Source organism: Etheostoma cragini, chromosome 10 (assembly GCF_013103735.1).
Source record: "Etheostoma cragini isolate CJK2018 chromosome 10, CSU_Ecrag_1.0, whole genome shotgun sequence".
In the NCBI taxonomy this organism is placed as follows: domain Eukaryota; kingdom Metazoa; phylum Chordata; class Actinopteri; order Perciformes; family Percidae; genus Etheostoma; species Etheostoma cragini.
Genome location: NC_048416.1, coordinates 25652312 through 25667513, shown reverse-complemented (window position 1 = coordinate 25667513; position 15202 = coordinate 25652312). Strand labels below are relative to the sequence as shown.

At 41.3% G+C, this 15202-nt stretch overlaps 1 protein-coding gene across 1 annotated transcript in view; it reads right to left on the bottom strand.

Moving 5' to 3' along the window:
• The window catches only part of spata5 (spermatogenesis associated 5), a 110134-nt gene that overhangs the window by 60412 nt on the left and 34520 nt on the right, over positions 1-15202 (bottom strand). The window contains exon 15 of the mRNA XM_034882951.1: positions 13268-13394. Coding sequence (XP_034738842.1) covers positions 13268-13394 — 127 coding nt within the window. The remainder of the gene's footprint in view (positions 1-13267; positions 13395-15202) is intronic.

Below are 15202 nucleotides of genomic sequence, written 5' to 3'. Positions count from 1 at the left end.
CCCCCCCCCCCCCCCCCCCCCCCATTGCCAGCAAGAAGAGGAGATGAAAGAGATTAGTTCTGGGGTCTGGCCCGGAGGACAGTGGACCAGGCAGCCTCTGAAATTCTTTCATTTCTCAGGCAACAGGATTTAGGATGGAACCTCCCCATGGTCCTTTGACACGAAAAATACATGAGAGCATTTCTTGGGTGTGACACTCTCTCAACCCCCTCCACAAGCCATCTGACCCGAGTCAAGGTTTTTTCAGGCATGTGAGCGCTTCAGGGGACTTCCTGACAGCCATAAATTACTCTAACTTCAGAGATGACATGCAGGGGAAAAAAAAAAGCTCTGGCACCTTTTTTTGCAACACACACACACACACACACACACACACACACACAAACAAAGGTAATATCCCAAACCTATGAAACAGCTGCCTTTCACACGGTCATTCATCAAGAGGAGCCTGTGAAAGAGGAAATGAAGTGACACTGCTCCGTCATCCTCTTTCCGATGCATCTGCCAAGTCCTTGCTGCAGAGCCTCACAGAATACAAAAAATATTTCAGTCTCACATTATTATTTTATCTTTGACTGACCTTAGGGGTCACACTCTGTCACAAAGAGTTCTCCTTAAAATCATTGACTAAATCATTTCAGTTTTCAAAGTAGACGGGCCGGTGCACTCATCTTTTAATGCTGCATTCTAGAAGGACCGAAGCAAAGACGATGGGGTGTTGGAGACACAAGCCAGAAGGATTTAGGAGAATTGAACCCGGTGCCAGCAAGTGTAAGCACACATTTCAAGGTTTCATCTCATCACCATAAATCTAAGTAAAGAAGATTATCTCTATTAGCCAAAATGACACAATGATGGCAGGTATTGTCAACGACACTGTCCTCGTACAGTCCCAATTTCCCGAACCAACAGTGGCTTAACATTTTTGTATTTCTTACATTGCTGTGTTCCCTAGATTTAGCGCAACCAGTGTGCAAAGTTGCCAGCTAAAGTTTAATCAACACACCTTTTAGAGGACAGCAACGACGGACCCTTACAGAACCATTATTACTTCCATTAAAATACATCAGTTTCTCCCCTTTCTGGCACGGACACCTAAACAAGACCAAGCATCATATGACAAGTCAACCCAAAAATGAACAACAAGTATTCTGAAAATCTTTGTTTTCAAAAAGTAATTGATAAACAAAATGTTCAAATATGTGCTGGTTTCAGATTCATCGTATGTGATTATAAGCTGCTTTTCTTTCTACCAATATTAATCTTTGGGTTTTAAACAGCTGGTCAAACATAAAAAGCAATTTAAAGATGTATTGTCAGGATATTATCGGAAAAGTATTCATGAGAATAGTCAATAATCATTAGTTGCAGCCCTAATCCTAATGTTAGGTATTCCTCTTTAACACAAACAAAACAAAAGGCCTCATAGTGCCCAAAGGAATCTACTTAACCACATGCTTAACCAACACTGATGTGTATACATACAGCTCAGCTACATGGAAACACAACTCCTACTCTGACAGCCAAATGGTCCTCCTCACAGAAGAGCCTGCTGGGATTGATTTCATTTCAGCTACAATGGGTGACTTAAATCCTGATGAAGACGTCTGAGGCCGGCAGAGGATATACATTGGGATACTGTTACTCCGCCGGCCTGTCCAGTGGACCTCTGGAATTACCGCAACAAATAATAGCCCATTTGTTTAGCCATTCTCCAAATATGGCACTGGACCTTGTTGAAGTGAACAAAAAATAGAAGGCACAAACCTGTGTTTTATCACAGGAAAAAAAGGAGACATACTAGCTAGTAGCTCCCTGTGACATTACCGTACCCGCTCCTCCAGCTCCCATTTCAAATCCCCCAAAAACGTACACTTTATCCACTTGTAAGCAGGTCTTAATGTGGTGTTGGGATCCCCCGAGCAGAGAGATGGGCTCAAGGAGCTTCACCAGGGGATGTTTGGAACATACAAAGGGGGTATTATTTGTTGCACCCCCCTAGTTGGGCCCTAACCAGCTTCTATTCTGTATGTAGGTCTGACTGTGTCCTGATGGTAGAGAATGTTGACTCCTTCCGACCGTTGGTTTTTACGCAGACTAGAGAAAGCCAAAGAAGCCGTCCAACGTCCCCTAAGGTGGCACATACAGTTACCTTTTAATCCGTTAAAGCTAAACTAATGTCTATATTTTACATCTGTAAGATGTGTTTCAAAGACTGAATCATACGGATGTCATAGTCATGTTGTTTCAGGTACCGGCAAGACAATGTACAATCCAGGGAGACCATTTTGAGCAATTGCGCCATGAGTTTGAGTTTTTCAAGAGGGAAAACAAGTGGAAACAGTGTTATATCTAACCATTGTGACAGCTTAATCAAATCAGATCAAATTTTCCCTTTGAGGGACAATAAAGCTCTCTGAACTGAACTGGGAATTAGCACAAACCATTACTTTGCTAAATGTATCTGCTATCTACAGTAGTTGACGATGTTCACGTTAACTGAGCAACTCATGTAATAACATAACTGTTTCTTATTTATATTTATATAAAACCTGAGTTGACAACAACCAATCTGTTTCAGGTAGGCACAATATCATCAAATGCTTCACTTAACCTCCATGTTAGCGCAAAACTGTGTTGCTGTTGTTGCTTTGTAACACCTAATCATCTGCACTGCAACTGGAATATACTGATTTACACAGTATGTGTGGGCTAGAAAGTAAAAGATTGGATGGTAGCCACAGTGTATGAAAGACCACTATGCCCTTATTGGGATTATTAGGGTTGATAAAATCTGCTATGACGGTGAATGTAATTCAGTCATGTTTATGTTTATTGATTAGTAACAACCACAATCATTTAATGTAACAACTCTGCCACGTTAAAAGGACAACAACCTCAGTATAAAGAGAACAGAAGAATCTTTGTCATTGACGTAGAGACACAAAGACAGGAGGACAAAGGAAAAACAAAGAAAGGCAATAAAAAAAACTGCAATAAAGAGACGTAAAACGAGGAAACTATACTGGCTCTTAAGCAGTATTAGTAGTAGCATTTGTGAGAATAAACGAGATTTCCTGAACTGAGAGCATTCCAAGGGCGCCGGTGGTCTCGGCTGGCCAAGAGGCAAGACGACACATGCTGGAGATGTCTGCCAGGTAGCAGAGCACAAAGAGCCCTCATTTCCTCCCGATCCCTCCCTCACTCCCTCCCCTACACACACACACACGCACACACGCACACACGCACACACACACACACACACACACACACCCCTCCCTTCACCATCATCATGTCTTTCTCTCTAGCTCACCAAAACAGAGGAATAGCCGACAGAAATGCAGCGTCTTTTTAATTAACAAATGGCACATAGTTTGATCACCAGCTAAAAACACAAGCAGTGTCTTTCCCTATCTAAAAGTTGATTTAAATGTGTTATGTGCATGATGTGTATTTCTGACAGACTGCTTTTCTACTGTGCTTTACATCAAAATAGGAATTCCTATAACACTGTTCAAAACTTTAACTTTATAAGCTCAGTTGTACTTGCTACTACACTTTCTTCCACTGAGTGAAATCTTTTTGTGGCTAGATAACCAAAGTCAGTCTGGTCTTGCAGGTTTTTTCTGCGTCTGGTCGGATTGGAGGCTTTTTGTGGTGGTATTCTTGGATGCACACACATGTGTAAGTTGATACTAACACAGCCCTTGAAGTTTGATACTTGCCTGGGGATCCTGCTCCCCCAATGCTCACTAACACGCATGCACACAGCTTCCCAGAGCTCATCCATCCCTAGGTGGTATCCCATTACTTGCTTGCAAAGACACACACACGCACGCACACACGCACATTTTTGTTTTCTTTTGCCACTGTAGCTCGGCTAAACCACAAGCCAAAACTCTCACTCTGCCTTCTCATTAATTCATCTTTGAAACACAACCAGGGCAGGAAATACTTTAAATACTCTCAAAAGGGGCTGGTGAAAGAACAGTGTTTGTGCAAAGAGAATAATGCTAAAACTGTAGCTAGTGGTTAATATTAACAACTTTATCTTGAATGAAAACAGATTTAAAAAAAGAACACAGCATTTAAGCAGAGAGACCCTAATGGCTACAGTGTGGAGAATATCAACAAGTCGGCTCAGCTTTAGCAGGACACCCTGTACTGTGGCAGCGGGGCTCTATTTAGAACTGTGCAGTCAGGAAAAAACACTGAATAAGCTCTAATCCTTTAAGACAGCACCAATAGAGATTCCATCATGCTTGGCTCGTCACGAGGAGAGAGCAAAGCTTGGGAGATGATAACGTCAGTCCAACACAAAATAAAATATGGCCTGTTTTGACTGGCTGGCTTATAGTCGCTCTTTTAGCTAAGGGTTGTTTCCTGTTGAGTGGCGGTATGGCTCAAGTGGAGGTTTCTGCCAAAGAAAAGGCAAAACAAAAGGTATTCACGGAGAAAACTTTAAGGATCCTCCGATGCCCTCGTGTGAGGCCAAATAACAAAGACTGAAATGTTTTGAGTGCTCATAGGAGGTTTTCTTCACTAAGTCTTTAGTATTTAAATGAGCGAATGAATGGACCGAACACACATAAACAAAAGAACAATGTGCATCAGCTACAAACATTGTAGGATACTTTACTTTGGAGTCAGATGGGGTTACCACTTCAACTTTGTCTCGTTTGGGGGGTTTTGGCAATTGTTCCAGAACAAAACAAGCAATTTGAAGACATTACTTTGAGTTTTCTGACATTTAATGGATCAATTGATTGCTCTATGAATAATTAACACATTAATCAACCATGAATTGACCCTTGTGTCACGCGACAATGACAATGACATACGCTATTAGATGGTGGAATAAAAAAGGTTGATATACCTCTAATGTATGGCTAGTCTAAAGATTAAGTAGTCTAAGGGCGTTTTCAGGCTATTTGGAGCTATTTTGTTGTAGTCCTACACAGTGGAACGACAGCTTCACAAGGTAAAAAAACTTCTCATTTTATTGAGTGCATCGCACACTGTAATGTATTGCGACGAAGCTTCTTTGCTTTTATTCGGCACTATTCAACAGACCTCTGATAACCTTTCTTCCTGAGCCGCTCACCAAATATTCCATAAATGTCTGTGTTTTTGTGGGTTGTTGAAAGTTGTGTTGAATAGACTCATCTAACCATATGTCTATGAGGCATTTCACCTCCTCTCGTGTCCATGTTTGTCCACGGTTGATTTTACACGCCACTCAGGAAATGATCTTAACTCCCATAATTCATTACGACTAGACCATTGGACCTGTTTGTTCCAGGTTTGCTTTCTCACCTGCAGGACCGCACCAGACTTTTCTAGGTGTGGACCGAGACCGCCTCGAGGACCATAATGAATGTTTTTATCCTTGATTGTATTTGATGTATTTCCATGTGTAAGGCATTCTTGATACAATTAAATAAATCAAATCAAATTTTTGGAGGTTTCAGACCGATCAATTTAGTGGGCACCTGAGTGAGATTTTACAATCAGACCGACACAAACGAACCAAAACAAGGGCTCAAACACACTGAGTTCCATGAGAATGAACTAAAGTCTGTTGGTGTGAAAACAGCCATTTAAGTAGAGATTTAGTCTCTCTTGATTACAGCATGGTACAGTTAAGCACTATATAACAAAATCAACACCAGAATTATCACCTGTACTGCTAACATCTACATCATCATCATCATCATTACGAGGCCCTGCTTAATGTCGGTGGAGGCCTTCAACAACCTGTACGCATACACATAGGCAACACACATACACAGACACACACTCACAAACACCCCCCCCACACACACACACACACACAATGATGTGAGCTCTAAATGCAAAGGGAGAAAAAAAAATCAGTGCACTTAGCTGATGCCTGAATATTTACCAAGTGGCCCACTAATTACAGTCTGGTGGAATTTGACTGTGATTACAATTAGCAATGTCCAGACTGGCTTGAAAACACTGGCAGATGTTCAGGCTGCTCAAACTGGCCTGATGTCGGGTATTTACTTTGTATGACTCCTGCTAAAGCTCAGTAGGCCAAAGAAGGAATTTATAAATGAATGCAGTTTTATCAACACAGACAAGCTTTTTAAGAAGAAGACACAGGGCTAGTTGCACTGCAGTGTGCGTGAAATTCTAAATTACAGTCGGAGAGGCCAGGTTAATGGATATAAATGGTGAATCTTGTGGGTGTTAAGATCAAAAAGGACCACTAACTCTGTAAAAACAAGCATGACTTATAATTATAAATAGTGACCATGAAGTAGTCACATGTTGTTCAATTACAACGCTAGCGGGTGTTACTGGAAGCATGTGTTGGGACACAAGACCACAAGACCATGAAGGCTCATAAAACATCTCACGAGGGCTCATGTTTCAGTGCCGTGCATCATGCTGAAGAGCTACATTTCAGTGATAGAACAACCAAATAACTGCCACATTTAGAGAGCCAACATTAAAATGTGGTGCTACTATACTGCACAAAGTATCATAATCCAATACTAGAGAATATTAAATAGTACCACACAGTTCCTTGAGACATATATTTCCGCCTGTTTTGATGTGGAAAAACAATTTTTAGTGTGATGTTTCCTTCTGTTGCCAGTCACAAAGAAACGTGGCTACATCTTGTCATTTAGTCATCACTTTTACCTAAATGCCTTGTTGTATCACTTTGAGTACACGCTTTGTTGTCAGTGGGAATTAAACCGCCAACAATAATCTAATAATAATAATAATAATGTATACTTTTTACAATTTACACTCTGTTATTACACACAGGCCTGAATTACACACACATGCTCAGTACCTACAGTATACATGCACTAAATGGAGAGATGTCATGTGGCTGCCCATGGAAAGACGTTGGGGGTTCAGTGCCTTGCTCAAGAACCTCTCCAGCTACCAGTCAACAACCATACTTTGGTCCGTATGAGGACTTGAACCGACGACCCTCCTATTCCCAACCCAACTCCCTACTCATCAGAATTGTCAGTATTGATCATAATTGTCAAAAGAACTGAGCCATGTCAAGTTTGGCACCATCTCCTGTTCAGAAGCCACACTACAGTTCAAGGGTCTGATATCCAGAGGGAGGAGCATGTGAACAGATCTAACACAGAACCTGAGTTGATAGAAAGGAGAAGGTATTTTGAAGCAGTGGAAGATGAGATAACAAAAGAATTATGATAAATGCTGTAAAATGTTTAGCATATAAAAGGATTGCATTACATCTTTTAAATCATGTTAAGACCGCTTACATACAGGCAAAGAAATGGATTGATCTTTGAAGCGCTCATTATTTGCAGTGATAAAATTAAATCAAATAAAAAAACATTATTCAAGCTTGTTTTACACCAAATTTTGCAATTTCAACACTGTATGATTAGACCGGAGCTAACTACAGTGTTTTATTCGGCAAAATCTGGCAAACAGCCTTCCCAGGAAGGAAGGTGTTGTAGCCATGTATTTGTTGTCATTGTTCCAACTTGGTAACACACCTGGAGAGCTGTTAGATGACTCAAACAATATTCTGGCACAATTTCATCCACAACACAGTAGGTGAAATGTGTAGGTACTGTAAATAACACTGGGAAAGAGGAAATTTGGAGGCGGTTCAACTGTGCTCAACCAGTCCGGACATCATTTGTCTATATAATTATAGTTTAATAATACCAATATTTATAAAAATATAGTTACTGAAAGCACTACATCAGTAGCTGAGAAGGATGTGATCTCATGTCCTCAAGAGGATATTTGTGACTAAATTCATTTGACAACCCCGTGGACGACAACGTGTTTGCAAAGTAAAACTTAACCAACGAATTGGACTAGCTATTGAGCTGAAATGGTCAGTAGGCTATTTCAAAGTGAAGTAAGTGACACTAATTTTTCCAATTTGAGGTTGACAGTTTATTCTTCAACCAAATCTTATGGGTTTTTTGTTTGCTTAGTCATCACGCACAACTCCATCACCAGGAAGACACAAAATGTAGTTGAAAGTTTCAGAAAGTGGCCTAAGTTATGATTTTTGTTTTCAAAATTTGCTAAAAACTTTAAACAACATTTATACAGCAGCCTGATTAGGAGTCTACAGCCACACTTGCAGCTCTATAAGGCTGTACTTAGGCAAGTCGGTGTTTTAAGCTAAATGCTAACGCCTATATGCATGCATAAAAGTTCACAATGACAGGATAAAGCCTACTGATGTTAAGCGGGTTTAACTGTGTTCACCATTTTAGCTTAGCATGTTAACATGCTAACGTTTGCTATAAAGCTAATGCGACTAGTTACCGCCATCCATAGAGTCATGCCACTAGTGGAGTGAAAGCACCATCTTCTCCCGCTTTTCCGTGTTTTATATCATTGTAAACTAAATATATTTAGGATGTCCATCAGATAAAACAAGTAATTTGAAAAATGCCAAACTGCAGTTGCAACCCTAGACTGTCTAATATTAATGGACAGAGCATGTGTGATGTCACCCATTGGTTTGTGGAGTTCTGCTATGAGTCGTCAAGTTTTTCCGTTTCCTGGTTGCGGATGTTACAATTTTAGACGTGAGGGAGGAGCTTCTTACACTCTACGTTACATTACACACTTTCACTGGCAATCACATCATAGCCCCAAAAACACCCCCTGCTTTATAAGGATAAGATTTAAAACTAGCGATACCATGAAAATGTTTACTGAGGTAATAAAACAAGTGAGAAGTGGGTCACTTTCTCATTGACCTCTACAGAAGCCGACCTCCAGGCGGGGAACCTCCTGTGCAACTGCACATGTCGCCCCCCGCTGGAATTCAGACAGAGTACAGGTTAAAGGTATTTACGCATTTGCGGTACTTTGCCGAACTGGATGCTTTGTCCATTAATATTATACAGTCTATGGTTGCAACCCTTCACACGCCCTATGATCTTTCCTTGTCTGAAATGTATATTAACTGTTATAGGAGATCACAAGTGCCAAGGCCCTGGAGTCTCATTATCCTTTGACAACTGTGAAATGCAGCCATGTTAATTTATCCGGATAGACATATTGTCCTTTCAACTCTAATTCTATTTCCTCTCTGTTTTGTTTTCACACATTGATCTGATAAGAGCCCAGTTGGGAACTTCTAGACCCATCTGCCAGTAATCTTCTCCACTGTAAGCACTCCTGCCTCCTGATAGCATGGAGGAAGCCCAGCGCACATTAGGGAAAACAAATAGGCTATTCAGCAAAACAACAATCCAACACTCTCAGTCCTTCCTGGAGAATATGCCACCAACACTAACAAACTGAATGGGGAAAAATGAGTAAAAATGGGATTGTAGACAAACTACAAATGGTAAGAGGGACATCTTGTTTGAGTGTGTGTATGTTTGTTTGTTTGTTAGTACAATCAACTAGATGGACAGCTGCTTGACAAACAGAGTGGCAGGGGGTTCTTCCTACTGAACAAGCAAGATAAATATTCCTGGTGGTGCTAATCAATCACCACAGCCCTGTCACGGCAGGTCAGAGGTGGGCTTGGGTGATTGGCGCAATACAAAGGAAAGAGGAAGTGTAAAGTTATTTTTAAGGGGGGGTTGTTTGGTGACATGTCACCATGCAGTGGAATAGACATTGGCCACTAGACCGTTACTTTATTCCCCAAAAGAGCACATGATGCTGTAAAGATAGAGAGCAAAATGTGTGTGTGTGTTTGTCACAATAACAGATTATTCTGTAGCTGTGAATATTGTGCATCAAAAGTGATAATAAGAGGAAGTGGCGGGACTTTGTGTGCTTGTGTGGAAACTATCTATTTGTTATCTTTTGTAAGGATGTGATTCAGCTGTAATAATCACATTACGTCTGTATGTTGTTGCATACTTGGCCATGTGTGTCACTGATGTAATACAAAGGCAAGAGGAAGTTGGACGACTTTGTACAAAAGGACAGGATGTCTTAGTTAAATAAAAGTTAGGCTCCAGGTATTAATACAACTCCGGAGATTGAAAAAGTGCTGTGGAGTCAAAATCAGATGAGGCCAGCGGCAATAGTTTCGCCAACTCAAAACAACCTTTTTTAAACTTGATAAGAAGAGGAAATAAACACTGTCCTGCAGCAGTGGTTGAAAGATGGACATCAGGTCTGCGTCTTTCAAACTAAAGTAAATGCCACTTTCTCCCCTCCCTTCCTCTCTCCATCCCTCCCACTCCGTCCATCAAACAGCTGAAGCCCCCAGGAGCCTCCTCTGCTGCGCCAAGAGTTGACAATGACTTCATTGACACCCCAGTGCCCCATTAATCTTCATTTGTCCCATCATATCCTACCATTGGTATGGAAATGCCCGCCTATCTCCGGTGTGAACTGATAGTGTCGATGGTGGCAAAGGGGCGGTAAAGACGAGTAGGGTGCACAAGCTGTAGGGGGTCGGGGGCAAATGTGGGGTGCCTATCTGTCCATTTGGCAGCTTCCGTTCCCAATTTATAATAGGTTTCTCATTCAAATTACTTGAACCTTGCCACACACACACACACACACACACACACACACACACACACACACACACACACACACACACACACACACACACACACACACACACACACACACACACACACACACACACACACACACACACACACACACACACACACACACACACACACACAGTAGGGGGTGCAGGCGGGAGAAGGTAATCTGATTTCTCAGCTGCCCGGGAGACCACTTCCTGAGAGGGAGGCTTGTGGAAGGACGCCTGGGGTTTCCCCATCTGTCCACACAAGGGCATGACCCCCTCCCTACTGTTAAGAGAGTTTCTTTCTCCCCCTCTCTCTTTTCCTCTTTATGCATCTTTTTTCTTCTTCTCAGAATAAACACACACATGCAAACAGTCTCAAGACATTTTCTCAGCCGCCTCAACGCTAATAGAGTTTGAACTGAGCCAGCAACCAGTTGCAGAGGTGGAGGAATTTTATTTATTCCCCTACCACAGCAATGGCTCAATTCTCTACAAGTGGGATAGATATTGGGCGGGGTTGGGGGGGGGGGGGTTACACGTGGAGAATTTCTCCATTGAGTATCTCCAAGTGTTGATACATTTGCAGTGAACTGTTATGAGTTTACATAAATACCCCGACTTTTAATGTGCTTTTTTTTTGTTGACATATGAGATTGTTATATTTAAAACTCAATATTTTTTTAAAGAGATAAAGGATTTTAAATGATGTTTGCATGGAAGAGCTGAAAGAGTAAGGGAGTGGCAAATGCCTGGAAATGAAAAGATACAAGTACAAAACATCAATTTCAACTTAAATTGATCATCAGTAGCTCCACATATTTGATGATTCTATCTTCAAAGGTAAATGATGGCCATTGCATATGTACCGACAATGCTGTATTCTTTATTATATTTTAATAATGGATGAGCTATTCCAGAATAAAACACTTCCTTAACAGTTTAAGCAATATGAGAGTATAAGTAAGTTAAAGAGGACATCCAAAAATAAAAAATGGAAGAAAGACAGAGACAAGCTGGCTTCCTGAGCAGCAGCTTGAAAAGCGCCGCAACATTCTCCTTTCCTGTGTGCTTTTTGACGAGGCACAGACTCCGTCTTTGATCAGCACTCAGGAAATTTCATTAGGACGGAGATGGGTGGATAAGAGACCAAAGAAAGATTTTGTGGATGGGAAGAGGAAGAGAAGGAGATAAAAGGGTAAAAAATAGAAAATGGAGGTGGGTAATTGTCATGGAGGGGAAGAAGTAAGAAAGAAAGAAGAGATATATGTTTTACTCCCATCTGTTGTAAGTTTTAAACTGACTGTATGAGAAGTGCAATTGTTACTCTGCTGTAGTTGTTCATTGGCTTTGCTTGGGCCTAATTACTGCTTTTGATGTAAAAATGTTTATTAAATGCAGGGCTTTAAGCTAAATGCTAACATCAGTATGCTAACATGCTCAGGCTAACTTGATGTTCACCAACTTGATTTAGCATGTAAGCGGGAGGTTCGGACATATTTTCCCTGTTCTGCGTCTGTGGACAGCTGCAGGCTTGTGCCGGTCGCGCAGCCACAATGTTGCGTGCATTGCTGTGGACACATGCTGCAACTTTACTGGAAATGCTCGCATATCCGTGCAACTGACACAAGTCTGCAGCTGTCTGTAGAGCATATGTCCGAGCTTGTCTCCACATCATCCACCTGCGAGGTTGTCAGCTCAGCTGTGTGTCTGCCTGGCATATACTACTGTGTGTGTAGGACAGCAGACTTAACTCGCCAGTTCTCATCAATATAGTGGCATGTGTCACGTAGTTCTCCGCTGTGAGCAGAAAGCCACAAACATGAAAAAACAACCCAAAATGCAACTTGCTGGCACAACGTTTGCACTAGGAAGTTAACAAGCAGTTAAGAAATAGACTGTATAGCCTGTTTTTCCTTTACAATACAACAAACGTACAATCCTTAAAAAGATGTTCAACTGATAGTAATAATTGGTCAAAATTTGTATTTTTAGTTACGAGCTTAGCGGTTAATTATTAACATCCTTACACTAAACAAAGGGCAGCTGAGACTGTTGAGACAGTCATTAGTTTTGCAGGTATTGGCAGGTCTTGAACGTCTGTCCTAAATTTCATGGTTATTCATAGAGTAGTTGTGGAGAGAATTAACTCAAAACCATAACTATGAATTGCATGGTTGCACTTGTGGAAAAGTCGATGGGAAACCAAAGTAATTAGGATAAATTGTGTGGGAAGCATTCATGTTGTGAAGGGAGCAACAGATGCTGCTGTTCTTGATAAAAACATGATTTCTGGAGTCTGGTTAACACTCAATCTAATGAGTCCTCAAATGGAAACAGACGTATCCGCATACCCATAAACCTTTAGTTTGTTGAAGTTATTTCTCTATCTGATTTGTAGTGGACAGAAAGAAAATGTTGGCGCCATTTAGCCCAAAACACCAAACTAAATGAACAAAAGCTCCGAAATGACGTCAAACAATGCATCTGAAAACCAAAAACAAACAAGGTGTACAAAACACTCTGGCGACGAATTCAACCGCACAAAAACAACGCAGTGACAGCATCCAAAGAGAGAGCGTCAAGAAAGACGGCGCGGAGCAGACGACCTTTGACCTCATCAATCACGTACAACAGAGGAAGGGAGGGAATAGGAGGAGACAAGAGAGGCAAACACACAACATCTCCTCAACCTTATCAATCAAGGACCAAAGAGGAGGAAGGGGAGATAAAGACAGAGTGCCGCCGTCTCTTTACCTTATCGATCATGTCGGGCCGGTTGGTGGCGGCCAGCACAGTGACGTCTCGGAGCTGCTCAATGCCGTCCATCTCTGTCAGGAGCTGTGCCAGGACCCGGTCTCCTACACCACTGGAGCCCGACGAGCTGAAGGGGTGGATGAGAACACAAGACAGATGAGTGGACAGGATCCAAAGAGAGGGAAACACAGATGGGATTGATGTGTGGATGGACAATTGCATGGACGGACGGATTGATGGATGGATGAAGGGATGGATGGATGGATAGGGAAAGGGACGTGCGTCAATTAGTCAGAAACTGGGTAAATTTTTGATGGTGTAAACTGATTAATTACAAATAAATGATGGCAAGAGAGACAGGTGGATGGGTGGGATGATGAACCGCCTACTGTAAATGCTGGGAACTAGGGTGGAAAAGAGAAATAAAAAAGAGACACATGGAAAAATGAAGGGAAAGAGAATGGAAATGAATGTCTGATGGACGAATAAGAGATTAAACAAATATGTAGCAGCATGCAATGTCCTGCTCCCAGAAGGCCTTTTTATTACGTAATGATGAAAATTCTCCAGTTTTTGAATACTTGTAGAGAACTTCTGAATAGTTTTACTGACACTCTGATGGCAGGTTCTTTCATTAGTGCAATTCTTCTTCAAGAAAGAAAAGGCTTTGGCACTAAAAGTGGGCTTTCCTGCCAATGATGTACGACTGAACTACAACTGAAAACACGTCATCCCTTTCAAAATAAAGCAGCCTTCCTTTAGACAAAGTTCACAAATATGTCCCCTTGTTTGGACTTGTAAATGCAGTGTCTCTGTCCTGCCAATCTAGCAAAGCCTTGACATGCTGGAGTTTATACAACCAAGGTGTCAAAGATCAGCACAAGATATTGTGTGTGATAAAGTCATAATTCTTCCGATTTCCATTAAATCAACCCCAGTTTTTGATAACTACCTCTCCCAAACATTGTAAAACTGACAACAGTGCAACTTATTCGCAGTGCATCCACTGCCTCATTTAACAAGCAGACAGGTAACTTAGAAGAAGAAACGCCCCCTGCCAGATCATAACTCACTGTCTGATGGCTTATACACTGTAATTCTGTTATGTTTGAATGTAAGTTGGAATAATAAATAACAAGTGACAGCCCAGACATTCATTTCATGTACTTCCGTTTTGCCTTTCAATACGGTAACTGTTCTTATGGGATTCAAATTATGTCCCCATGACCTCGCAGTGACGTGGAAGAGGAAAGCGTGTGTGCCTTCATGCATTACACATGAAACAGAGAACTTAAATTAGAGACAAGCCCTTCTTTAGTGTGCTAGAGATGAGTGTTCCCTTCGTGATATTAAATGGAACATTCTTGCGAAAAAATGCAAAAAATCCACAACCCGCTAATTTGTTGATCAAAGTGAGTCTACCAATTCATAGTTCATATTAAAAAGATATGATATATAGGGAAATAATTCCCTAAAACAGCTGCTCACTGTGGTTATTAGCAAACAGGAGTACATTGGACGGGAAAAATTTTCAGAAATTTACATTTGATGCTCTAGTGAGTATTTAGGGCAGCAGGACAGTGTACTTAGCATACACTACAGTGTGTGTGTGTGTGTGTTCATGGTAATGAGGGAACATGTCACCCAGTGCAACAGTGTGGCTCATTTATGTTGTTTTTTAGCAATGGAGCTCTATGGCACACAGGAATAACAAATATTACCTACGCCAGCAATACTTTTAGTAGTATTTATTTATAAGTAAGTAAAAAATTATATAGAATATCACACACCTTATACTTTTAAGAAACTCATCAATGTGTTAGTCACGGCATTACAAGGCTGTTATTTTCCATAGAGCAGTGCAGACAGCCACCCTTCTCAGCTCACACACACACACACACACACACACACACACACACACACACACACACACAC